The 25,567-nt window shown below is 44.0% G+C and overlaps 1 protein-coding gene across 1 annotated transcript; it reads right to left on the bottom strand.

Annotated features, from left to right (window-relative positions):
* Window positions 1–13,326: 13,326 nt before the first annotated feature.
* LOC139045798 (uncharacterized) lies at window positions 13,327–24,521 on the bottom strand. The gene is made up of 6 exons (XM_070514533.1): window positions 24,397–24,521; window positions 19,287–19,368; window positions 17,113–17,315; window positions 16,829–16,948; window positions 16,663–16,734; window positions 13,327–15,239 (listed from the first exon to the last, which is right to left on the bottom strand). The coding sequence occupies exons 1-6, from the start codon at window positions 24,519–24,521 to the stop codon at window positions 15,146–15,148; spliced, it is 696 nt and encodes a 231-aa protein (XP_070370634.1). The 3' UTR covers window positions 13,327–15,145.
* Between the last annotated feature and the right edge of the window lie 1,046 nt (window positions 24,522–25,567).

Below are 25,567 nucleotides of genomic sequence, written 5' to 3' on the forward strand. Positions count from 1 at the left end.
ATCCTGGGCACCCACATGCCTCTGCTCATCAGGCCGTGCTGGGACAGTGAGCCACAGAGCACAGCCAGAAGGACCCACAGCTAGAATATACAACTGTGTACTGGGGGGCTTTGGGGAGAAGAAGAAGAAGAAAAAAGAAGATTGGCAACAGTTGTTAGCTCAGGTGCCAATCTTCAAAAATAGCCAGAGAGATAGAAGGAACCAGCCTTCATGTTTACAGTGAACTTGTTGGCTACACCCGGGATTTTTTTTAACTCTGGCCAAGAGCTACATCAGGGAGAGCTATATTAAAGGGACACCGTGAGGCACAGGCAGAGAGGAGGAATGCTGGTCTCCTCCCTGCTTCAGGCAGACCCTGTCTGTTTTCTTGCTCCAATAAAGGGCTCCCACCTAAGATCTCGTTCATCACAGCGGTGGCAGCCGCGTGGGAGGAGGTACACTCCCGCTCCTTAAAAACAATGAAAACCATTATTCTAGATCATCTTTAAGGCCAATGGTCCCTTCCAACTCTAAAATTGTTTTGATTCTACCCAGTTCTACCAAAGAAAGGATTTTCTAATGTCTAAAGCCACTTACCACAGTCACCAGGTAGAGTAAAGGTAGAGATGGCACATTTGAATCGTTTCTCTTGCCTGAAATTACCAATTTGTTATAGGAATTAAGTCATACGAAAGTAGGGAGAGAAAAATAACAATCGGCCTTGAGGAATGAAAAGTCAGTGGAGTTTCAATACGAGTCCAGGAAGCGTTTCATTAAACAGCTGAGGCCTTTGCCAGCTCAGCCTAGAGACGGAGGCGCCGCGGGTCCCGCTGGCCTCACGAGCGCTTCGTTTATCTCAGAAAGCCGCGGACGCACATTCCAGGAGTGTTTCTTGCTGTACTCCACTGACAGCAAAAGAAACACAGGCTTTTACCCACAAGTATGATTAATAATAATAAATAATAGTCACTGTCGAGCAAGCATGCACCGTGTAACAGGAACCGTGCAAAGCTCTTTGTGAGTATTCTCTCCCTTAACCCTCGTAACAATCTCAAGATAGGGACTCTCAGGTACTTAAGTATTTGCCCGAAGAACGTCGTGACTGAGACAGCACAGTTAAGTCGCTCAAGGTTCCTGAGCTGGATAAGCAGGGGATCTGGGATTCGATCTCAGGGCTCTCTGGCTCCCATGCCGGTATTCTTAATGACAGTACTCGGATTAATCCACTGGATCTCAATAGTGGGTGGGGTGGATGCTGTGGTGCGCCCCTCCCAGCTTCCACTCGGTTCCCCTAGCTGCCAGCAGCGGAGGCTACTGATGGCTCACCGCTGAATCTCTCCTTGGACAGTCCTTTCTGCCAAAGGTTACTTGCCCTCCCTGGGGAAGTTTGTAACCAGTAACTGTGGGACAAGGACACAAAGGCCCAGCCCCTTTCAGTTCAGGACCCCTCTGAAGGGCCCCCTGCTTCAGAGCGCCCAAATCAGCCTCTCACCCTGCCCAGCCCTGCCTCTCTGATGCTCTCCAGAGACCACTCCCACTCAACTTCCCACACAGATCTCTGCCTCAGCGTTTGTGTCCCGGCAACCTGATGAGGACAGTGACATGCACAGAGATCCACTTCAGCCACTGGTTATATTCATTTCATAGCCAGCAAATGTTTACTGATCTCCAGGAAGGTGTGAGATCTCTTCTCCAGCCCACCCCCCCCCCCCCCCCACCAAATCCCCCTGGTACATAGTTGTATATCTTAGTTGTAGGTCCTTCTAGTTGTGACATGTGGGATGCTGCCTCAACACGGCCTGATGAGCGGTGCCATGTCCGCGCCCAGGATCCAAACCAGCGAAAGCCTGGGCTGCCACAGCGGAGTGCGCGAACTTAACCACTTGGCCACGGGGCCGGCCCCAGATTTCTTCTTTTGAGATCTGCCTGTTCATACCTTTGTGCATTTTCTATCAGGTTGTCCTGTTTTAAAATTTACAGGAGCTCTTTTATATATTCTGGATACTGACATTGCATTAGTTACATGCATTGCATTCTATTTTTCCTGCCTGTGTCTTATCTTTTAACTCTGTGGTGACTTTTTTTATGCAGAAGCCTTTATTTTTGGACCATCAAATGTACAGATCTTTTATGGATCTTTCCTGCTTGTACCTCATGTGTTTTGTCCAGCAAAGCACCTCTACTGAAAATCAGAGAAATGCAAATTAAAGCAACAATGAGATCTAATTTCACAATTAGATCATATGGGCAAAATTTTACAAATTTGATAATCACAAGGCACGTGAGAGTGTGGAGAGGCAGGATCCCTCCTAGCCTGCCAGTAGGGGCATCAATGGACACAATTTGCAGAGCACTTTAGCAAAATCTGATGAAGCTGAAGATGGTCACACCAGTAGCCATGAAATTCCACTTTTAGGTATAAACCCTGCAGAAATTCTCACAATGAGGTGTGAACAGGCACAGGAGCTTGGAGGAGCAAAGGGTTAGAAATGGCATAAATGTCCATCAAAGGGAAACAGATCAATAAATTGTGGCCTATTCATCCACAGGTGGAATAACTCAGTCATTAAATGAAATAGACATAAGGCTGCAAAACAATATGGAGAACAAAAAAATTGCTAAATTATAACTTTCATGTCAAGTTTATAAACCTGAAAAGTAATAAAATGTATCTTTGGATACATAAATATGTAGTGTAAACATATGTACGGTAATAATAAACACTGAGTTCACAATAATGGTGTTTCTCTGAGAGAAAAAGACAGAGGGAAGAGAATTGAATTGGGGTAGCCAGGAGCCTCTACTGTATCAGTGAAGCTTATTTCTTAAATTAAAAAAGAAAAATCTGAAACAAACGCAGCATAATGTCAGGATTTGTAAAAAGCTGAACAGTAAGTATATGCTGTTCATCGTATTATGCCCAAATCTTGCCTGTCTGAAATATTGTACTATAAAAAATAGATTAAAAGAAAAATATATTCACTACAGTTGAGAATTCCAGATAGGCTTCTTGGTACTATTTTAGATAGATCTTAATTGATCACAATGGTTTGATAGAAGATACAGAATATATATGTCATGGAAACATAAAAAACTAAATAACTGGCTAAGGAGTTTTTACTAAATTTGCTTGGCAAACGAGCTTCCTTTAAGGCTCTTGAGCAGGGGAGTGACGTGAGTGCTTCTGTCCTTTGGGAAGTGAGTCTGGCCAGGTGGTGCAAGGTGGTCAGAACGAAGCAGGAGGAGGCGAGGAGCAGAGAAGGCCCTTCCGGGGAGCAGCCGTGAAGCCTCCACGAGGCAGCAGCCCTGAGAAGGGCAGCCGGTTGGAGGCCTGCACAGCGGTGTCCTACCTCCCATCAGGAGACGACCGATTCACTCATTTGGAATCAATTAAATGAGGGCAGTAGAAAAGAGTGAGAAGTCAAAACTGGTTCTGAATACGGCTGCATGGATAACTGTGGAAACTGGTGAGATTTCCCAAAGCAGAGATCTCAAAAATAGCAGCTGGTCCTGGGAGACTGATTTGAGTCTGGCTTTAGGCATGTTGCATTCAAGGTGCTGATGGGACCCCTAGGGAGAGGAAACAGTTGAAGGTGGGGTCTGGAATTTGGTGAAGAAAGCTTAGAAGGATGGTTTGGGAAGTCCACTGCAGAGAGGTGAGAGGTACAGACATGAGAATGCTGTGAAGAGGTTAAAAGAAGGTGGAAGAGGAGAGGAAAGACACTTGGGGAGCACTGTGTAGGCTTTTCAGCTGGGTCTTCCCTGTGGTCCTGCACAGCAGGCCTGCCCCTAACATTGCCTGGCCAGGACGAGAGAGTCAATGGAGGCCTCAGGTACTGGCCTGCTCCCTCTGTGCCCATCACCAGCTCCATCCTGCATTCTTAGGGCCTGGAGTACATGTGTGTAGACACCCCATCCCTCATGTCCAAACTGCATCCTCCCGACACACACACATAGACCAGCTACCCCTCAGGAGGATGGACGAGGAGCGGGGCCTTAAGACCCTGGAAGAAGTATTGGGGTCATTCGGGCAGAAATTCTCTAGTCCTGGGTGAGCAGATTATGGAGGGTTAAGCATGCGCTCTAGGTGGATACTCCTTAACCCCCCAAAATATCTTGCCCCATTGGTTAGGGGCAAAGCAGAGAAGGGTCTGAGCAGTGTCCCTGAATCAGTGGCCCAGTTGCCCAGTCTAACGGTAGTACTGCTCCATGGCCAGTGAGGTGCCAAATTTGTCCTGTTCCTGAGTAACATCTCGCATTATTTTCAACCTTTCCATTCCCACTTGGGTGACCAGGAACATAGGGTGGTGCTCTGATGGGACAATGGAAAAAGGGTAGTGATTCCGGGGCACCACTAACTCATTACTCTCTATACTTTTCTATCAGCGAGAGAGGATGACTATCTGTTGGGTATTCACTCAATGCAAGCCTGGACTTGCAAACCAAAGAGAGTCCCCTCCTCCCAGGGCCAGTGCTTGACCCAGGGCCAGTTCTCCCCAGGCACCTCGTCTTCCATGGGAAGCCCCAACCTATGCTAAGTCAGCAACTTCCTGGACTTGGACGTGAACCCGCAGCCTACACGACACAAGCTGGAGGTCTCAGTGCCAGCCAGGCTAACGTGAGCAACAAAACCAACCAGAGCATTTTGCAAATTAAAAACCTGAAATGAGTAGTAATAATAATAGTACTAATTATTGGTTGAATACGCTGTTTTGACTTGAGTAAGAAAAATTACACCTCAAAGGAAAACAGAAAAATGTTTTCTGTCCCATCGTATGTCTTCCTAAAACAATAAACTACTGACCTCAAAACTATATGTAAACACAAATACACTTTCCAAACGTTATTTGGGGCTCAAGATACTAAAATTCAAATTTTTCCGTGCTGATGAAATGGAATATTTTCTCCTGTCATCTGTCAAGTTTGCGCTGCAGTAGTCAGATACAGTATCTCACATTTTGAAGCTATGAGAAATGTGCTGGCAAAGACTCTGTGATGTCGATTATTCCACCACATAAATCAGGGCTGGTTAAGCACACAAGAAACAGAGGTGGCAATGCAAGTCATTCTACAATTTGCTATACATAGTAGTACGAAAAACAGGAAGTAAGTGTTTATTAGCAGTTCCAAATATACCAGCCAAAATATAATTCCCCATGGAGTCTGAGTTTTTCAAAATCCAGCAAAGAATAAAATTCCTAAGATTATAAAGGGCAATTACTCACCAGCAGCGTTCACATACCAGCGATTTGGAAACTACCTTCTCACTGAAGATCTCCACCAAGAACAAACTTCAAAGCCACATTCACTGACCTCAGAGTCACGGCCTCTGTCAATAAAGCCTCCCCAAAAACATCACTTTAAGCCTACTCAAAAGTCTATCTTTTTAGTGTAACAATTCTATATACAGTGCATCAAATAGTCCCTTTTTACTGAACTTGGTTGGAACATCATTGCCTCCCACAGAAGCTGTTCGCACCAAGAACGGCGCTCTGACCCTGGAAACTGCGCTCAAAGGGAGGCAGGCTGTTTGCTGGTTTCAGGGGAGCACAGGCTCACCACGAAGCCAGATGCACAACCGAGAGGACCTACCGGCTTGGACATCTCATGTGACCTTGTGGCTTTCAAAGTCTTGTCTTTGATTGAGTGAGCTCTTTGTACAACCCAACCATTTCTGAATTATAACAAAAGACCTGCAATTTTAGTGGCAGTGATTAAAAAATGCATATTTAAAATATATGAAACATAAACATACTTTAATTTTTGCAGGAGTAAAATAAGGGGTTTAAATGCAAATTCTGATCTGATTTGGGGAATTAGATGATTACGAGTCAGGAACTTCACGCAATAATGATTACTTGTGAGAGTAACCGTGGACAAAACCCTTAACTCTTCTGTGACTCAGTTTCTCCCCTATAAACTTAGGAAGTTTGATGTTTGGCTCAGCTACCTCGAAAGCTCATTCAGATAAATGTTAATAACTTAGATATTTGTGAAGCACCATTAGGTCCGCTGATGGAAGCCACTTTGAAAGTGCAAAGAATCAATGAAATAAATGATTTGTTTCAGTCATGGAAATGGAAGTAAGTGAAGATGTGTATATTTAATGGGAATCATCTACACACATCTTCTGTTAGTCTATGAATTCATATGAGTTTGGGCTTACTAAGGAGGAGAAGGAAGAAGCGTTCTTTGAAAACAGCTCTATCAAATGAGAAATTAGCAATAGGCTAATTCAATCGGGATGACCATCATGTTTCTTCCCTGATTTCTGAAGTCCAGCCTCCTGGAAAGCAGGCTCACCAGCCTCTTATCAGTTGGGCTTTCCTGCTCTTGCGGTGGGCCAGTCATAATCAGCATGAGAGAGAGGAAAAAAGATAAGAGGAAGAGAGGGAAGGAAAAAGAGGGAGAAAGGGAGGGGAGGAGAGAGGCCCATGTTGTCATAACTCTCCCTCCTCTGCTCAGGTGATCGACAGGTGGTGTGTAAAGATGCCTATCTGTTCACACACGTTGTTCCCTCCTCCAAGGTAAACAGGAGGGTGAGCAGCCTCCCAGGTGACTAAGTTCTGGACTATGAAATGTGTCGGAAGCAAAGACCACCATTCTTAGGCCTGGCCCTGAAACAGCCCATCAGTCCTGTCTCTCTGCTTACCCCCGCAGAGGACCTCAAGGCAACTCTGGGGGACAGCAGAGGCCCCGAAGGGAGGCAGCTGGATCCCAGAAGCGATGCTTGGAGGAGAGCCCTACAGAAACCGCCCTCTGAGCCCCACAGCCTTTGCCTAAGCAAAAAGGAAACTTTATTGTTTTCCGCCACTGAGGTTTGGGGTTGTATTTGTTATAGCACCAGGGGGCCTCCCATATCTAACACAGACCAGTAGAGAGAAGCTCACTAACGTCCGTTGTCTTGGGCCTATCAGCTCTAGGCCATGGGGCGTCTGGGTAAGTTAGAAAAAAGCCTTTCTTGCTCCCCCCTTGTGTTTCTGACAGGCCACGCTTCCTGCTGACCAGCTTGACCGGTGGTGGCAGTCAGAGTGGTAGCCTCATCCTGGAACTTCTGAAATATAGGAGGTCACAGATGTTCTCTGTGGGTCACACCCTAGAAATTGACTTTGTCCTGACTTTTTTGTGGTAAAAAGTCCATTTTTTCTTATTCCCAGAGTGATGGCAGGCCTCCATTCTCCACCCTTCTCACACTTACAGGTAAACATATTTGGGTCAAGTGCTATGGCCTGTTATGGTCATTCTCAGGGTCTGGACGCGTTGGTACCTCCATTGATCTCCAGACAGAAAGATCCACACAAAGTATTTTAGACTCATTCCATTAACTCGGATGAATTAAGCATTAGCAGTGACCCTGGGGAGATTTTTGGTCTCCTAGAGCTAATGAAAGGACTCAGGTGCCTGCTCCGTGAAGGCAGCAGAAGGCCAAAGCAAGTCCCTGGCAAGGAGAGAGGAGGAGAGCACCTGGCAGCGTTGCCTAGAACCTCACAGTGTCCAGCACATTCTCTACGCCATAAAAACCAGAAGGGTTCATGAATATGGACTGAAAACAACTTTTTCAAAATTGCTTTCTTTATCAAATCGTTTCCCCCAATAGGGGCCTCTTTGTTTTCATCTATAAACTAGCAGACTTGGGCTGCATCTGGCCCCCAGATGTTTGTTTAGTCCTCACAGTGTTTTAAAAATAATGATGGGGCTGGCCCCATGGCGCAGTGGTTAAGTTCAGCGCCCTCTGCTTTGGTGGCCCAGGTTCATGGATTCCGTTCCCAGGCATGGACCTACATCACTCATCAGCCATGCTGTGGCTTCAACCCACATATAAAGTGGAGGAGGACTGGCACAGAGGTTAGCTGAGGGCTAATCTTCCTTGGCAAAAAAAAAAAAAAAGGAAGATTGGCAACAGATTTTAGCTCAGGGCTAATCTTCCTCAGCAAAAATAATAATAATGATAGCAACATTTTTAAAACGAGACTTTTTAAAGTGAGATTTCACACAGAAGTCTTGGTTTCTGCCTCCTCATGAAAAATCAGAAGATTGAGAAATCCTGGATCCATGCTCCTCATATGGCAATACGCCATGGAACTAAGCTGCTGATACCTGTGAAGTGGGGCCCATGCTGTCCGCTTGGCTCCCAGCTTGAGCCAACCCTCACCACACTGCCACTCTGCTCTTCATGTTTCCACCTGCCCTGTAAGGCATTTGGCTTACACCTTAGACAATATTTCTATTAAGTTATGCAACATCCTTTTATTTGTGGCTCCCTATGTCCCAAGCACAGCTTGTAGATGCAGCTGGAAGAATGGGGGTGTGGGCCGAAAGGACGTTCTGTCATCATGTGTGGCCTCTTCCCTCCCTCCTGCTGGACATAGACCAAGCGAGCGGAGGACAGCAGGAGGTTCCTCACCATTGGCACTAGCTGACTCAGGTAGGTAGGGTCAGCATCCCCAAGTGGGCGATCTTATCAAGAGAAGGAGTCCCGAACACGTGGCCCAGACCTACCCTTGCAAGATAAATGGGGGTCCCTTCCTGTGCTTTCCCTGTGGCTGCTGCAATTCTGTCACCTTAGCAGGTGTTTGTGGCAGGAGGGCACCGCCCGAAGAACAGCAGACTGCAGCGTCCGCCAAGCCCGGCTCTCCTGCCGCCCCCCACTCCACAGCGCCCCAAACCAACAGTGGGGGAGGGCCCAAGGCGCGGGGCATTGGGGGCGGGCTGCCCTCTGCTACTGGTTAGCGTGGTCGCTGGATCTCTTTTTCACTTGTTGCTTTATGCCTCGTGCTTTATTTTCTTTAATTTCCTTCTCTTCCTCCTTTTCTTTGATTTCTCTCCCCCCTCCTCCTCACTACGATTGTTAAGTGGACTTCAACTTCTGAATACAGTGTTTCAGAGTGTGAGAGATCTTATTCGCTTATGGATAATTGTTTCAATGCTAAACATTGGAACTCCAGCAAGGCAGGAATCAAGTCCATCTGACCCCAGCTTGACCCAGAATAGATGCTAAATAAATATCCACTAGATATTTAACATTTAGATAGATAAATAAATTTTATCTATTTAAAAATTTTTTTTTAATTTTAAAAATATTTTAAGGGGCCGGCCCCGTGGCCGGGTGGTTAAGTCTGCATGCTCCGCTACGGTGGCCCGGGGTTTCACTGGTTCAGATCCTGGGCGCGGACATGGCACCGCTCCTCAGGCCGTGTTGAGGCGGCGTCCCACATGCCACAACTAGAAGGACCCACAACTAAAATATACAAGTATGTACTGGGAGGGGTTGGGGAGAAAAAGCGGAAAAAAAAAAAAAAAAAAAAAGATTGGCGACAGTTGTTAGCTCAGGTGCCAATCTTTCGAAAAAATATTTTAATATTTAGATAGTTAAAAGCATGAAGACCGAGTGGCATATTATCATGAGAAGGGTATAATTCTCACCAATATTTGGGGATGTGTGAGGGCGGTTCCTTTTCTCGCTGTAAATTCTGAAACGTAAGCACTTAGTGATTTCACCAGTCCTAGGATAGTTTCAGGAGGCTCGAACATACTGTCCGTTTGCCCCTACCATTACCAAAACGTCAGCATAAACACGGCTAGAATCTTTTGCTGTGTCTGAGTTTCAGTGCTTACCATGAGACAGTTAGAATCAGCTTGTGCAATGAGGCCAGGCCTCACCCCCCACAACAATCTGGAAGGCTAAACTCCTTTTTCTGTTAACTCATCCTAGAAAAAAGGGAATGTGCGGGAGATTGGGTCTGTGTCTGAGCATAACTTACTCCCTTGGAGGAAATCGAACATGCTGTGTCTTTGTTGTCTCCCCTCAAATGGTGTTTTTATGGTGTGTACCTCCAAAGCAATATTAGACCTCTTTGCCTTTATTTGAGTGGCCTACATAACGCCAGGCTAGAGGTGGGGGAGACCTCGTGAACTCAGGTGTCGTGTGACAGATAGTGCTTGGGTTCAGTTGTTGTCCGGGAGGGACTGGAGGTTGGGTGTGACATAATAATATTAGCAACAATAATGGCCATTTAGTTTATATAGAGTCTTTCTTCCTGTGATTTCAAAGCAAATTTCAGGCCTAGTACAAATGACATCAAAAAGAAAAACGCCAAAGACTTGGCAACTGCAGCTTGCAGGCTAATGTGTTTGTCTATCCAGCAAGCCTGACCATTCCACGTTCTTTCTGGCGGCATTCACTTCTCCCACGCTGAGTGTCCTCTCAGTCAGATGTGATGACTTGGGTACACATGAAACAGCTATCTACATTCTTCAGTCGAGCATTTCCGGTTTCCTCGTCAACTAGTTTCTCAGAGAACTTTGAGTCTCAGCTCAATGAAGGCATGATTTTTGGTCTTTTTTTTAAAATTAAGTTTTAAAAAAAATAAAAGACTCTTCCATCAGCAGATAGTTAATTAATCCAAAATACTTACTGGAGATGAGAGAGGCCCGCCAGGAGAGGGGTTAAATATTTATGAAGCCCTTTCTATCACAAGGCACCGAGCCAGGAGCCAGGAGCCTCACGCTCGGTCACACCAAAGCCCACTGGGAGCGGGAGCTTCCGGAACCACCCTCTGCCCAGTGCGATTACCTCACTTCTCTAGAATGCCTGCTCATTTTCTTTTCCCGGCATCCTTTCTACTATATGAGCACCTTCCAGCCAAGTCAATTAAAAAAAAAAAAAAACCTCACTTAGCATCTTTAAATGAAGCCTGGGAACCATCCAGTGCTAATGTTAAACACAGTGGAGCAGCAAATGCTTCAAGGGGGAAGACCGGGAAACAGGAAGTAAGGGTTATCCATTAAGGGTGGATTCAGACGGGGGAGGGACGTGGCCGCTCTGAGATGAAGCTCATTTACACGAAACAAAATGAAAATCTGTTAAATGCATCTGGGGAGAAAAATAAGATGTGAAAGGCAGAGAAGGACACAGAGGACAATCAGGGAGCTTTCTGTGGGGTGTTTTGTCATTTCTATTAGTTGAAAAGGGTGTAAGGAGGTAAAAATGTCTAACTCAAAGAGCCGAAGAATTTACTTTTAAGTTCAAGGGATCCTTCAGCAAATTTGCAGAGATTGTCTGAGGACTTATGCCTGTGCTCCACAGGGAACAAAAATTTTAATCCTGCTCTATGAACAAATGAAATATTTGGTCTTTACCTTCCTCCATCGATGATGTGTGGACACCTCTCCGGCTCCCACCCACCCGCTACACCAGCCTCAGCCTCCGTGTTTCTGTTTCTTCGGGATCCGCAGCCAACCATCAAGAGTGGCATCTCCAGTCTGAGAGAGCAGCCTCCCCTCTGGGCTGGAAGTGGTTGGCTGGAGGCAGTGTTCGGGAGACAGGAGTCAGAAGCTTCTTAGGGCTTCCGCGGGGTTTTAAGCTATCATATTTGGCAAGTAGGCAAGAAGAAAATAATTCCCAACACTTCGTGAGATCTAAATGCTTTTCCTTCTTCATTCCCAAAGACTTTGTTAAACCCGTTTTACTCAAAGATGAGTACCAAGAATCACCTCTTTAAATATGAAAAATTCTTTTTCAGTCCCCAAACTTCATTGGAATACAACGCATAGAAAAGCAGGCAAGTCAAAGACATTCCAGAGGAAGAGTTAGTGGCTGCACTTTTCATTTTCTTCCCGTATTTCCTCTTTTCCTTAGAAGGCTTAAATAAACTCACTGGTGTTTAATTTTTCTAGTCTTTCCCAAAATTATTGCTACAGATTTTTTTAAATTGGATAACACAATTTCTGTCCCCAGTTAACTAATGTTCTTCTCTGTGTCATCCACATTCAACAAGGAATGATATCGCTCTGAACAAAGCCTTTTACAATGGATTGAATTTCATCTAAAAGCCCATACTTCTGCATAGCCAAAAGGAGTTTCTAATCTTATATATATAGGAACTCACAAGGCAAGGAATTCAAAGCCATCAGGTTAAGTGAAAAATGTGAATGAAGAGCTACAAGCCGTGCTCAGCAGACACAAGAAAAGCTCTGCCACATTTTCTAAGTTCCTCATTGCTGTGGGCGGGAACATTTGTGGAATATGCCTAATAAGTCTCGTAGGTCATTATCTACTGAAATGCTACACTGAATGGTTATTCCTTTTGAAGCACAAATAGCCTAAAAACCCCGGCCTCATTCAGCAAGAGGGTCAGCACAGAGGCATCTGATTAGTGTCAGAAATGACTGCCTCTCTTTACTAAAGGAATTTCCTAAAGGAAGCATAATTCACAATGACAAATGTCAGCATTTTTAGCATTGCAAACACTACCTACAGCTTGAATTCAGGTTATGAACCCACCGGACAGAGTTTAGGGCTTGTTTCTCGGCGAGTGGAGGAGTCCCAGTTTAAAAGAAAACGTTAAGTAAGTATCTAAACAAAAAGCAACATAACAGAAATCTCGGATACTCGGGATGGAAGGCTGACATAATGGCCACAATGATAAGACCACTTCCTTCCTGGCTTTCAGCTAAAATTCCTCAAAGTTAATGAAAACCGTTAGTAGAAATGTCTGTTAAGGAAATGTCTGATGTTGGCAAATAAAATTTTTCCAGCCTAATTACTCATTTATTAAGCATATGAAATCAATTTCTTCACTGTTTTTATTTTGAGGTACATAAAAGTGTCAGTGTCCATCTCAAAATGATAAACTTGCCATTAATATAGTCATGTGGCTGAATCTGGCTCGCTGCCTAACATATTTCTCCTTAAACAAGACAAAAAATAAGAAACTTATGTTAAAAAACACAACTGTATTTATAATTAACTTACTGGTAGATCTTCTGGAAGAAGGAAACCCTTTGAAGTTCTGCTCCAGCATCTTTAGTGTTAGCTGAGTGTGGGAGCACTGTCTTTACGACACCTCTAATTGCAGACTACCTTGTACATGCGTATCTAACATGTACGATGGCTCATAGTCTAAATGAGTTCCTTTAATTACTGAGGACATTCTCAGAAAGTGTGCGTACAATGAACTATATGGTTCAGAAAATTTTTACTCTTTTGTTCCTTAAAGTAAGAAAAATTTAAAACCGTCAGGAAATACGAAACATTATTTGCAAATAAAATACTTGTTGCTTCTATTTTTATTCTGCACTTTGCATTTGTAATTATTATTTAGGCTAAAAAACACCTACGAATGATATATTTTGTGCTCAGTATATTAATCATTTTTGTACTTACTGTACAGCTTCAAACTGTTTTAAGGTAATTTTTTAACCAGACAGGAATTTGGAATCTGAAAGATGGCTCTAAATTTTTATGTCTGCAGCAATACAAAGGGGAAAATTGTAATTCTTAAAGCTCAAGAACCTATTGTAAGTGAAATGAGAAACAGATACATACTGTGCATCAAATTTGTTCTCACAGGTGTGCTTTCTTAATGTTAAAATACCCGTGTGAATTTTCAGTTTCCCATAATGTAATGGGAGACAATAAATTCTGAAGTTACCCCATTTGCCTTCAGCCCTAACCACAGAAGAAGTAACCTCTTGTCTAGGTGGGTTTTCTGAGTATACCCATGTCCTCTGTGTGTCACACCAAAGCAAGGGTTTGTGTTGCGAACCAGAGCTCATTGCAAGATCAAAGCTCTGGGACACTCACAATAAAATAAGAGAGTGAAGCCCAGAGAATCCCAGAAACAAAGGAAACGCTTAGGAGATAAGGATCGGTCTCAGATACGACATTTCATCCAGCTCGGATCCCTGCAGAAGTTCAATCCAAAGTTCATAAGACAAAAATACAAAGTAATCCGCTCTAAGACTACGCTGATTCTCTGTTTCTGCACGTTACTGATTTTTTTCCCCATTCTTTAGAATCAGAGAACGTCCTTTGCTGGATAATTGACTCCCTGCATCTTCAAAACTCCTGTGAGCATCTAAGGTTGCGTGCGGATAGCCAGGTTATCTTTCACTGAAGTACCTCCAGCCTAAACCTGAGGAAACAGGTATGATCTAGCACTCTCAGAAAAGGTGAAAAAGAAGAGCTCAATTCAAATGCCATTCTCTGAAATTAACCATTGGATTAAAATGAAATTAATCTACTGGATTAATACTAATGGAAATCTTTACAAAATGTTAAATACGGTTTTTCAAGATAAACACAAAAATGACATGGAGGTACTCAAATAAAATTCAAAGTTTCATGAGAAATAAAACAGATAAATATGCTTTGGAAGAAGACTTTAAATCTTGTATTACGGAGAGTCATTAACCAGCTTACTGAATGTGCTCCTCAAACCCCATTCCAGAGCATGTGTCACTTGTGTTATAGAAACTCAAGGCGTGGTTTTAGAATATATAATTTTGATTATTTTAGTGTACACGCATACATTAAAATATTCTGAGCTACATGTGAACAATAAATAGAAAGTCATTTCACAGAATTTGGAAAGATTTTTCTAAGTTGTTTCATTTTTTTCAAGATTTAATATAGCTTTATGAGACAGGCTACCTCAGCTGTCAACGTATACAATGAAATCAACTTGCAAAGTTCAAAATATTCAAAAGATACATTTAGATCATTTTGAGTATATTTAAATAATGTTAAATTTCATAGCTAAATTAATTATTTAAAAATCTTGGGCTGATACTGGAATAACATTTATAATCATTCAAACACGATTTTCTATGGAATTTACATTATCTCACAAATACAGCTATGTAAATTGTTTTGATGTCTGGTACTAGTACAGGATTTCCATACCCAATGATGCTAAAAAAAAAATCAAAGAATTCTCATCTAAAATCAACATATACTGGTCCCAAAATGATAGGCAGAAAATTATTGTTCAGCTTGGAATCGTATATTTGTGGTCTTAGAAATTCTGACATTCATTGTACAAACTCCTCTTTGGTAGCTCTGACATTTTATCAGTTTCAAAGTGAAATTTGATGGAAAAAGCTGGTGTCCTCTGAATCACGGACACAACGATGCTAATAACGATTACGGCTATTGTTTCCTGAGCAGCCACGACCTGCCGGGCACTGTGACAAGGGCTTTGCACCCATAAACTCTAATCTTTGGCACAAACCTGAAGGGTGGTAACATTGTGCCCAGTCTACAAATGAGGCAAACTAAGGCCCAGAGAGGTTAGGTGGTTTCTGAGAGTCACACGCTGGTCATTGGCAGGGCCCCAGTCTCTTTGATTCAAAAGTAGGTTCTCTTCCTTCACATTTTCACTACTCATGGACAAAGGAGTCTGTGGCACTCCGTGAACATCAAGATTATAGGAGTTTCTCTTGAAATATTCGTGTTTTCTCTTGGACTTATGATAACCCTAAAAATAAAAAATAAAAAACAGAGCTAAGGTGGAGACTGGCAGTAAAATAAGGACCCATGTCAAATTTATGTCCAAAACATTTAGCGTAACGATTTGGTAGACTATTTTATATGTAATTAGAAGGTTAACCAAACTCTCAGGAAGCCTATAACTGTCTGAAGATAACCTCTTACAAATTCTCAACCAAGTAAAACACGCACACATGGGAAGCTGGCAAAAAAAAACAAAAAACAAAAATCAAATAGAGTTCAAACACTTCATTTCATTAAAAGTTTTCCTAACTAACTGGAATGTTTCCTTCGATTTTCTCTTTGTATTCTACAGCTATATTATGAAATTGCCTTTTAATTCCCCATATGGGGATTATTTAATCATGCCTTTACCAGCTGTGAACATAGCTTCTCTCCTGATAACAGTTTATTTTTAAAGGAAATTGCCTTTGAAGAAAATATTTTGACATTATGCAGGAAAATAAAGAGTTCATCGGAAGAAACCAAAAAAAAAGGCTAAAACAAAGATCACAAAAAGAATGAGTCAGTCTGTGGGGAAAAAAGAGGATAGTGGCTACATAAAGATAAAACAAAACCAGCCACTCACGAGGAGGGAACAATGGGCTCCTTCCCCATGAACAAAACTGACCGGCGGCCCGTTTTCCCCATGTTCCACGGGTGTTTTGATGTCCTTCAGACACAGTCAGGTATCCAGACTCAAGTGTCCTCTGGGTCCTTCACTAGTTCTCTCTCGGATCCCAGACACTGTCTTGAGTACGTTGTGGTGCGCAAGTAATCTTCAGATCTTACACATTGTTCAACAACTTTCACTTTTAGGCATGTAAGGAAGGGAGGGACCTTAAACTTGGAGGGACTCTGGCAGAGACAAGGTGTAAAGGGACCTCCTCAGGCAGCAAAGGAAAGGAAAGTTAGAGAGAAGAAAAAGGAATGCCTCTGGTCTTCCATTCCTGGGTGCAGACTCACCAGAACCATGGAACGGGGGACAGTAGGGAGAAAGGCATTAACGGAGGAGAGAAGGGGAGTGCGGAGGCAGTGCGGAGGAAAGGAACTTTTTGCCAAGGCTGTAAGGCAGCATCTCAACCTGCGCACAGCTGACATGCTGGACTCGACAGCTCTTTGCTGTGAGGCTGCCCTACGCATGCAGAACGTTCAGCAGCGTCTCTCGCCTCTACCCACTAGATGTCTGGAGCACCCCCACCACCACATTGGTGACAACTAAAGCTGTCTCCAGACATTGCCAGATGTCCCTGGGGGACCAAATCACCCTAGATAAGAAGCACTGCTAGAAAAGAAACCAGCGTGGGGAGATTCTGAGCCAACCAGAAATCAGCTCACGGTCATTTCTACACTATCCCGCCCCTGCCCCGGGAGATGGTCTCATTCTCATTCCACATTTATTAAGCACCTACTTCATTTTCCATTCTGTGCTGGATGCTGGGGATTCTCCGTTGGGAAAGACTGTATCCTTGCCTTCATAGAAGCTATAATTCAGGAGGCGAGATAGAAGAGTGTGCAAGAGGCAACACCGTAAAGGATGGAAAACCATGTAATTAAGGGGGAAATTGAAAGTATTACCTGCTGAACGCAAATGGATAGAGCCAAAGCGCTGGGACAGGGTCCCGGGGGGCCTCCTGCTGGAACAGGCAGTAACCCTTTAATTGCCGGATCACTGGGAGCTCCTGGGGTCCCCAGAGCCTGTGAAAGTATTTAATTATTTAACGATCCATCTGGTCCTACTACAGCATGCAGCCTGGAGATCCTGCGCGAGCAAGGACGGACAAAACCAAAGTGAAAGCAGAGAGAAGGGCTTGGTGACTAAAGACAATGCTTGGGCTGGATTTCAAAGGGTAAGAGTTTACCTGGTGGACAAAAAGACGAAGGGTGGAGAAATGCTACATACAGAACCCCGGAGATAAGACTCAGCACGGAATGCAGAGGGAGCCGTAAGAAGTCTGACGTGGCAGGGGCATAGGTCATGAGGCACGGAGAGGGCGGGGATGGGGCTGCGGTCCGATACAGCGTGCACGCCTCCAGTGGGCTTTAGCCTATAGGCACTGGGAAACTGCTGGGTGGTTTTAAGCAAAGGTGTAAGAAGGTGCTTATGGTAGGAGTTTGGTAAATAGGTTAAAGCAGCCAGGATGGTTTGAATAAAAAACAGAGAAGGGAGATCAATATGAAGCTGTGAACTGAGCACAAAACAAAAATATGAAGGTGCAATCAATAGGAATGAAGGTTCTGTTTAATACAGCAAGTGGGGGGAGTCAGTACAGAAAGGAGAAAACAAACATTAATACGTAATTTCTTACACGTCCTCATTGTGCTGCTTCAGAAAGCTGAGAGTTTATAACTGCAAAATCATGACCTAGAAAAAAATCTACACAAGTGTCCTGCAGTTACAAACCTGGCAGTTTGAAATAGTGACTGTCATTATAACATACATACAAATATTTGTTTTAAAAAATGAAAACCTTTTGGAAGACATTCTAATTTATTCTCTTTTTTTTTTTTAAAGAGTGGCACCTGAGCTAACAACTGTTGCCAATCTTCTTTTTTTTTTCCCTGCTTTTTCTCCCCAAATCCCCCCAGTACATAGTTTCGTATTTTAGTTGTGGCATGTGGGATGGCACCTCGGCATGACCTGATGAGCAGTGCCATGTCTGTGCCCAGGATTCGAACTTGCGAAACCCTGGACTGCTGAAGCAGAGCCTGCAGACTTAACCATTCGGCCATGGGGCCGGTCCCTAATTTATTCTAATGAACCTAAGCACCTTGAGGACACAAGGACAATTCCAATTTGAGTTTGTATTGAGTACCCATGACCAAATTTTGCTTCACTCCTTAGATTTAAATTATCATCTGTAATAGAAACTATTTTCAAAGCAGGAGACAGCTTTTAAAGCCTTTGATATAGTCAAATTTATCTAAAAGCCTGAACTTTTCATCAAGGAAATTGAGGACAAGCAAGGATTCTTCCATACACTTGAATTAAACTGTTTTTCCTTTTATTTGCAAGTATCAATAGCTTAAGACAGAAACATCAGTGGGAAACCTAGAAAACCATTTACGCTCAGTAGATACGTCCAGCTGAATTACTGGAGTCCACCTTAGCGAGGCTGAACATTAACAGATGCAAGGAGAGACTTTTGATAAAGCACTGTTTCATAAGACTTCATGTCCCAAAGAGTTAAAGTCCATGTATATTCTATATCCCCCCCCATGCAACAAGTTCTTTTTCCTTCCCAATTCATTGCAGCAGCCCTGTCTTCTCCACTCTCTCATCCCCATTCCATCTCCCACCCTCACCCCAAGAAAAGAACACTCCTCTCTTCCTCTTTCAGCATGTCACCCTATATTTTGGAGCAGTCTTAGGTTATTTTGCCCCTGCTTGAGATGGTGATGTCATCATTGTACATCTTAATCTACAACTGGCAAGTACACGGTCCATATATACCCATCACTCTTGCTTTGCCGATGGCAGACACTGATAAGAAATTGTAGTACTGCCTCAGAATCTTTCTCAACACAGCATTCTCAGCAGATGTTACAAACTGGTAGGGCAGGCACTTGAGGTGAAACCTAATTACCACTGACTGTGGGATCCTAGTCACCTGTTTGCCAGCTCATCTGTAGATACAGTTCTAACCTCACAGCTTCCTAAGCAGTGGAGCTTCAGGATGAATTAGGTATGGTTTAAAAAGAAAACTCTCCTAAAACTCAACCGCAAACTCCTTACCAAACCAACTCCAAAGTACGCCAGGCACCTACCTATACCAACTTGTATTTTGTTCCTTCCTCTCTCCTTTTTCTCTTCCGTGTCCCCCTCTCTACCTTCCCGCGGTCCCCTCAGTCATCGTGGTGGCCATAGGTCCAAAAGGAAAACCGCTCTGAGAACCTAACGAATCTCGAGGCAGCAGATGTTTTAAGAAACTTCCTGAACTAAGGTGAGGTCATTGCTTCATCTGAGAACGGCTTTTTAAAAGACTAGATGTGCTTGTAGCCACTTTAAAAAGAAATGCACCCAAGCACTTCTCACCTGTCCCTGCAGCTCTGTGCCCCTGGCGTCCCCCTGTGCTACCTGCTGATGCTGTAGACACAGGGTCTCTGGGCTCACCTCCCTAGTCATCATGGGAGGTAGGAGTGAAACAGGGGCTAGGAACTCAAATATTCCTGCCCAATATCTGGCTGGTGGTCCCTTTTAGATTCTCTTTTACCCAAGCTGTACAGAGGAGTATGCGAGGAAGAGGAGGGAGTGAGGAAAGTAGAGGGAAAAGGAGGTGGTAGGCAGAGTAGGAGAGAAAGCTAGGAAGATAGAGGAGGGGAGAGGAAGGAAGAAAAAAAGAACATGAGATGCTGTACTTGGGTTTTCTCTCCTAATCCTCACAACAAACCTGGGAAACGGGCATAATAATCATTACCATTATTCCTTTTTTTCCCTCTGATGAGGAAACTGAGGCTTAAAAAGTTTAAGGAAATTGCTTATGAGCTCATAGCTAGCAAGTTATGAAGCAAGCATTTGAACCCAGGGAGTCTGAATCCAGAGCCTTCTATTCCTACAAGGAGTGAAAGAAGCAAAGACAATCTAGAGAAGTCAAACGAGCATTTCTAGAGAGGTTCGAGCATCTTTGGAAGGAGGAAACGGTTAATACTGTAAAGCAATCAGAGGTGCAAGGACTTTGGAGACCCTCTAGTCTCACTGGATTGTTTTCAGAGAAGGAAACCGAGGCTAATGGAGGCTGAGATGTTTCTCCAGTAAGAATAAGAAGGGAGCATCGTTCCTCCCAACCCTAAGGACGGTCCTCACAAACAGACCTCCAAAGATTTGGGGTGGGGGAAGGGAGGATGGGCAGCAGGGGACCAGGAGAAGGGCTGGGATTAGCAGATTACCTATGGGAGTTGTCGCCCTTCAAGAGTTAATTTCAAGGTAATGGCACCAGGAGCTTCCCCTCCTCTGCCTCCTAGGTGGGGTCAGGGGAGGCCCTGGGGTGAAGGCGGGGGTTCATTCAGTGACAGAGGATCAGACAATCTTCCCTGTCTGGCTAGCCTGGCGTGCTTGTGTTGGAACAAGTGTTCCAGGGCAGGAATTCCATCGGAGCGGTCACAGCGTCCTGCATTCTTGGAAGGGCCCATCACTTCACAAGAACGTGGACTGCTTTGTTACGTCTTATCTCCCAATCTGCAGTCTGAGGGTTTCCTTCCTTTTGCAGGTGCTCCCATTTCCTTCATTATTTGTTTATTAGAGAATCTTGTGGCCTTCCAAAGTCATTCTTATGCAGAGGAAGGTCGGATGTGATAACATATTTGTGTTGGCCAAGAGTGAGGACATAGCGAATACTGAAAGTCACACAATCGTGAGTCTATCTGAAAGTGGCGCTTCACATGTAAACACGGCTCCCTGCCCCCACAGCGGGGCCACGAGAGTTTCAGAAGCACAAAGAAGCTGGTGCTACAAATCTGGTCACTTGAGCACCATGGAAATTGTGGCTGGAACTATTTTAAAGGTTTAATTTGGGGACGTGATGGGTCAGACAGCATTTCTCAAGTCAAAAGAATGCCCGAGATGGTCTATCCTGGACCACGCTCTCAGCGTGGGAAATAAGTTCTCCATTCATTGACATCCCTGAAGCCCAGAGGAAAGACAGAGCAAAACAGAGTGGTGGGCCAGAGAAGAGCCTGCCTCGACCACATCTCCACACAGTAAAGGATGCAGGAGCAGACCAAGAGAGAACCAAGCAACCTTTTTGGCAAAGCACTGTTCAGGTGACTTTCTTATTTCTCACACACACTCTAAACATGGAATGGACAGCAAAGTCCACATTTCTATGCAATTACATGATCTTACATTGCTAGAACCCAAGAATCTCAGTGTGAACATCAATTCTTACCACCACTTCACCATGAAACAAAAAAAAACCCCAAAATTGGAAATAAATTAGTCGTATGAAAATATCCCATCCTTGAAATTCTAACCTTTAATCTATTGCCTCCAGTACATTAAGGGCCATTCATATGAGTACTATTTTTTATAACCTGCCTTGCTGCCAAATATGTTTAAGACAATAGTAAAGGTCACAGAAAATATGCAATATAATAAACAAAAGGAAGGTTAAAAAAAAAAGAAAGCAAAAGGGAAAGTAAGGAACGGGGCATAAATTGTATGCAGGAAGGTGGCCAGTGCACAAAGTATATACTGTGAAGTCCTACACACCTGCTAAGGGTCAACCACAATTCATTTCTAAACTTTCTTATTGCCAACAAGAACAGGAAAATATGAATGCGGACACAGCTGAGAGTGTCTGTGGGTTAAGAACAAACCAACTGTGTCAGAGAAACAATGTTGTTTGCAATAGTAAGACCACAAAGAAACTTCTCCTGGGAGTCTCAAAAAAGTAGACCCTACGTAGTGTAACAGGTAACCTTCTGGACTCATTCATTCATTCATCAAATCTCTACTGAGCCCTACTAAGTGCCAGACACTGTGTGAGGAGCTGGGGAGGTGGAGGTGAGCAAACACACCAGTCCTGCCCTCATGGAACTTCACATCTCCTGGAAGAGAAAAGCATTCACCAAGTCATCACAGAAATGAATATACAAACACAACCGTGGCAAGGACCACGGGGAAGGGAGGCAGGGCTCGGAGAGCATCAAAGAGGAAAGTCTGGCTTCACCAGTGCCTTAGGATCCACTGAGTCTCAGGTTTCCTGGGACTGTTGGGGTCACCAATGTCTCATGTCTCACCTCCTATATTACTTTGAGAGGAAAACGCAGAAAGTTTATATTAAGCCTCAAATTAAGTAGTGTCTGTGAAAGGCCTTGAAAATTACAAAGCACTATGTAAATATAAGGTATTTGAATTAGGAAGAAAAAACCATTCTCTATACCTAATGAAGGAGTAATCTGCATAAGTAGAATAAGTTAAATAATTCTGATTAACCTATAATTAATTATACTAATTTAATTGTTCTACTTTGGGATTCTAAATAAATAGAATAATTGTATAAACGTTATACCTAAGCAGTGCAAAGCAACCAGCTTTCTAATCACCTTGATTGTGGATTAAAAAGTATTCCAATAATACTTGCTACTATGTGGTTACAAAATACATCAGCTTCTAATTTTTTTAATTGTAAACTGATACATCAGTTCAATATATTTCTATTTTGTCACACTAATGAATCCTACATATTCAAATATGGTTCATACAAAAGCTTCAATTTATATGATTTTACCATAAACATTATTTGAACAAAATGAAAAAGTATTTTTTCTTTATTCCATCTTCCACTTACAAACAATGACCTGCTTTTTCTAAAATTATGAAGAAAATTAAAGGGCCTTAAATTTGCATAATGCTTTGTAGCCTTTAGAGTCTTTTCACACACACTACTGAATTTATGCATATAGCCATTCTGTGAAGTAGGCAGTGCAGAATACTGAGGTTCAGAAAGGTCAAGTGGCAAGGTCAGATGGCCAGTAAGTGTGAAGCCAAGAAGGATGAGGCTGCCTTATCTTTAGCATGAAGGTCTCCCACTGGACAACTCTGTAAATTACCTAGGAAACTACCGGGAAAGGATATTAAGCGCAAGAAAGTGAACTCACCAATGACAGGAGTAGAAGATGAAAGCTGGGACACTCTGTCTTAAGAACAGACCTCACTGAGGTCCAGTGAAGGTACCTGGATAGGAATCCTTCACAGAGAAGCAAGACTGATGGTTTTGTTTGGCAGGTTATGTGCTTTGAGCATCATTTCTTTGGCCCTGGGAGCTTCAGCAACTCACCCAGACCTTTCTCACACACTAGTGAGTGGGCACCAGTCATACAGTCCCAGGTTTGGCTTCCAGTGAGAATGCAGGATTCTGCCTCTGCACCGGATAAAACAGCCCCTGGCCTCTGGGCATCATTACGTCTTTTCCTTTCCAGTCAAATTCCTTGCGGATACCTTCACAATGATCCAAATGGATGTGAAGCATAAGGTAGTCGTTGGTTACAAAATAACATATTAAAGATGTTTCCACGTCTATGTTATCAGCAAGGAAGGGAAAAAAAATCAAAGAATGAGAAAAATGAAAAGAGAGTCTTCGCCAAGTGAAACTACAGACATGCGTGAATCAGCATCACCCTGTTAGTGAGCATTCTCTCTCCGTTTCACTGAAGCTTTCACGTCTGTTTATTTTATTTGTAAACACCACTAGAAAAAAAACAAGAATCCCAGAGGACCAAAAGTCGTGAATGCAAAGCCAAATAGCTCCATTTCCCTTCCAGTCACATCTACTCCTTCCTCCAGTCGTGCGGTGAATTCAGTGGACGTTTCAACCAGAAGGTAGATGGGAGTGAAGCTTCCTCGCTAACACGGTGGGGCCGGGTGGGCCTCAGCTGCCCAGCAGAACAGTGCAGGCGTGGCCTTCAGAGCTCAGCCGTGGAGAGTGGCAGAGCCACAGGCTTCAGAGCTGGCACTTTTAGAAGTGTTAAAAGGGTAGGGCCTAGAGGAGGCATTTTGTTTTTGCTTTCATTTCTATTACTTCTACTGGACACAAGATATTTCTTTTTTAATGATGTACAAGGCACTGAATGCTGAAGAGAATCCTTAGAAACGAAAAACATAGTATCTGTCCTCACAGAGGGCAGTCTTGAAACATCTGTCCTAAAATCTCAGAAGGGAGAGTCCAGGGTCCTCTTGAGACCCCACCGTCCTGAGAGGGGCCCTGCTCCTAGCTAATCCTAAGCAACAATATTACAGACCTGTGTCAGCATCTCTACCTCCCTCTCTATTTTTATTTTTCTGGGTAACCCTAAGGAATTCCGGGGTCATCCTCATAGAGTTTGTAGAGGAAAAGACAGTTTCTGCACTGGGGCCTCCAGGCAGGAAACAAGCCTTGCTATACTCCTCTCCCTCTAACAGAGGTTAAGGGTGTGGGTCCGAAAGGGAGTCAGACCTGAGTTTGAATTCCCTGATCTGCTACTTTCTAGCTGTCTAATTTGGACATCTCTCCAAGAATTCTCCCCTGTAAAATGCAGACAACAATTGAAGTGGAGTCAACGGCTGTGGAGAAGAAACGCAGTGGTGTGAGCAGGCGCCCAGCATTGTCTGACCGGCCGGTGTTCAGCTGTCGTCGTCCTCGTCCGCCCCGCGCGGGCTCTGCTCTCACCCGCTGCCGCTGAGACGCGCTGCGGCCAGGTCTGCTGCGGGACCAACGTAGCCTATGGCCTCCACTAAGGACGGCACTGGACGCCGTCCTACCAGGTGGTCTCTTCGCCAGTACCGGTCATGCATGTTTGGAATTGGTCTGGGAAGTCAATATTTTCCTTCCGAGAATCCTGATACTCTACAGATCCAATACCCAACCTGCTGCCATGTTGTAGCTGAAAACCTGCCTTTCTTACTGTCAGTGTGAAGCACGATTTTTTTTAGAACACATTATTACATTGGTTCACAGGTTATAAGGCGCTTTCACGTCTGTTGTGGCATGGGATTCTCACAACAATCCTCTGAACATGGCAGTTTTCCTTAGCATGTGCAAAGAGATTTCACCGCTTGCCCAAAGTCACGCTGCTGGCACTGGCAGAACAGGAGCTGAACCTGGGCCACCCGGAACAGCTTTTCCATAACAGCCTGAGGGCTCGGAGATGGGCTGCTCGTTCTTCACGAGCAGGACAGCCACTGCTTACAAATGCTCAAGTAAACCCTTGGGTCCCTGATGATCCTGTTAGAATGCAGGTGCTGCCCGCCCTGCTTGTAAAACAGACCTCGTTCTCTCCACTAAGGCGTCCGAGCAGAAGTAACTGCACTGTCCCCTCCAGCCAGGCCCCATTTACACGGAATGCCTGGAAGAGCCAAATAAACAGATTTAACTGACTTACATGTTTTCCTTGCCAAACATTATAAAATGAAGTAATGGGTAACCTGCATTAATTCTGCTGGATTCTCAGACTTTCCTTTCTCCCCCTGAGGAATGGAAAATTATTTGAATGAGATGGGAAACCAGCTTTTCCTCTCTCTCTTTCAAAACTTCTCAAAACACATTACTACGCTACTGGCAGCCATTCAGTTCAGCTCAGTCGTGAAGTTAACTCATCTGCACACATTTTCTCGGTGGGATGAGCTGCCTGGTGGACTGGTTCCACAGACCAGTTGCATGTAAACATCTCCAGGGAAAACCAGATGTTGGTGCCACATCAGAACCTAGTTAGACCTACAAAGAGCGTGATGCTGGTTCTGGACACCATCTTTCCAGGAATCCTGTAACCCAGAGTAGAGCTTCACTTCAGAGCCCAGCTGGTGGGCAGTTTGCTCCCCTCCTCCAGAAACACTCATTGCTC

This window comes from Equus asinus, chromosome 7, assembly GCF_041296235.1.
Source record: "Equus asinus isolate D_3611 breed Donkey chromosome 7, EquAss-T2T_v2, whole genome shotgun sequence".
NCBI lineage: Eukaryota > Metazoa > Chordata > Mammalia > Perissodactyla > Equidae > Equus > Equus asinus.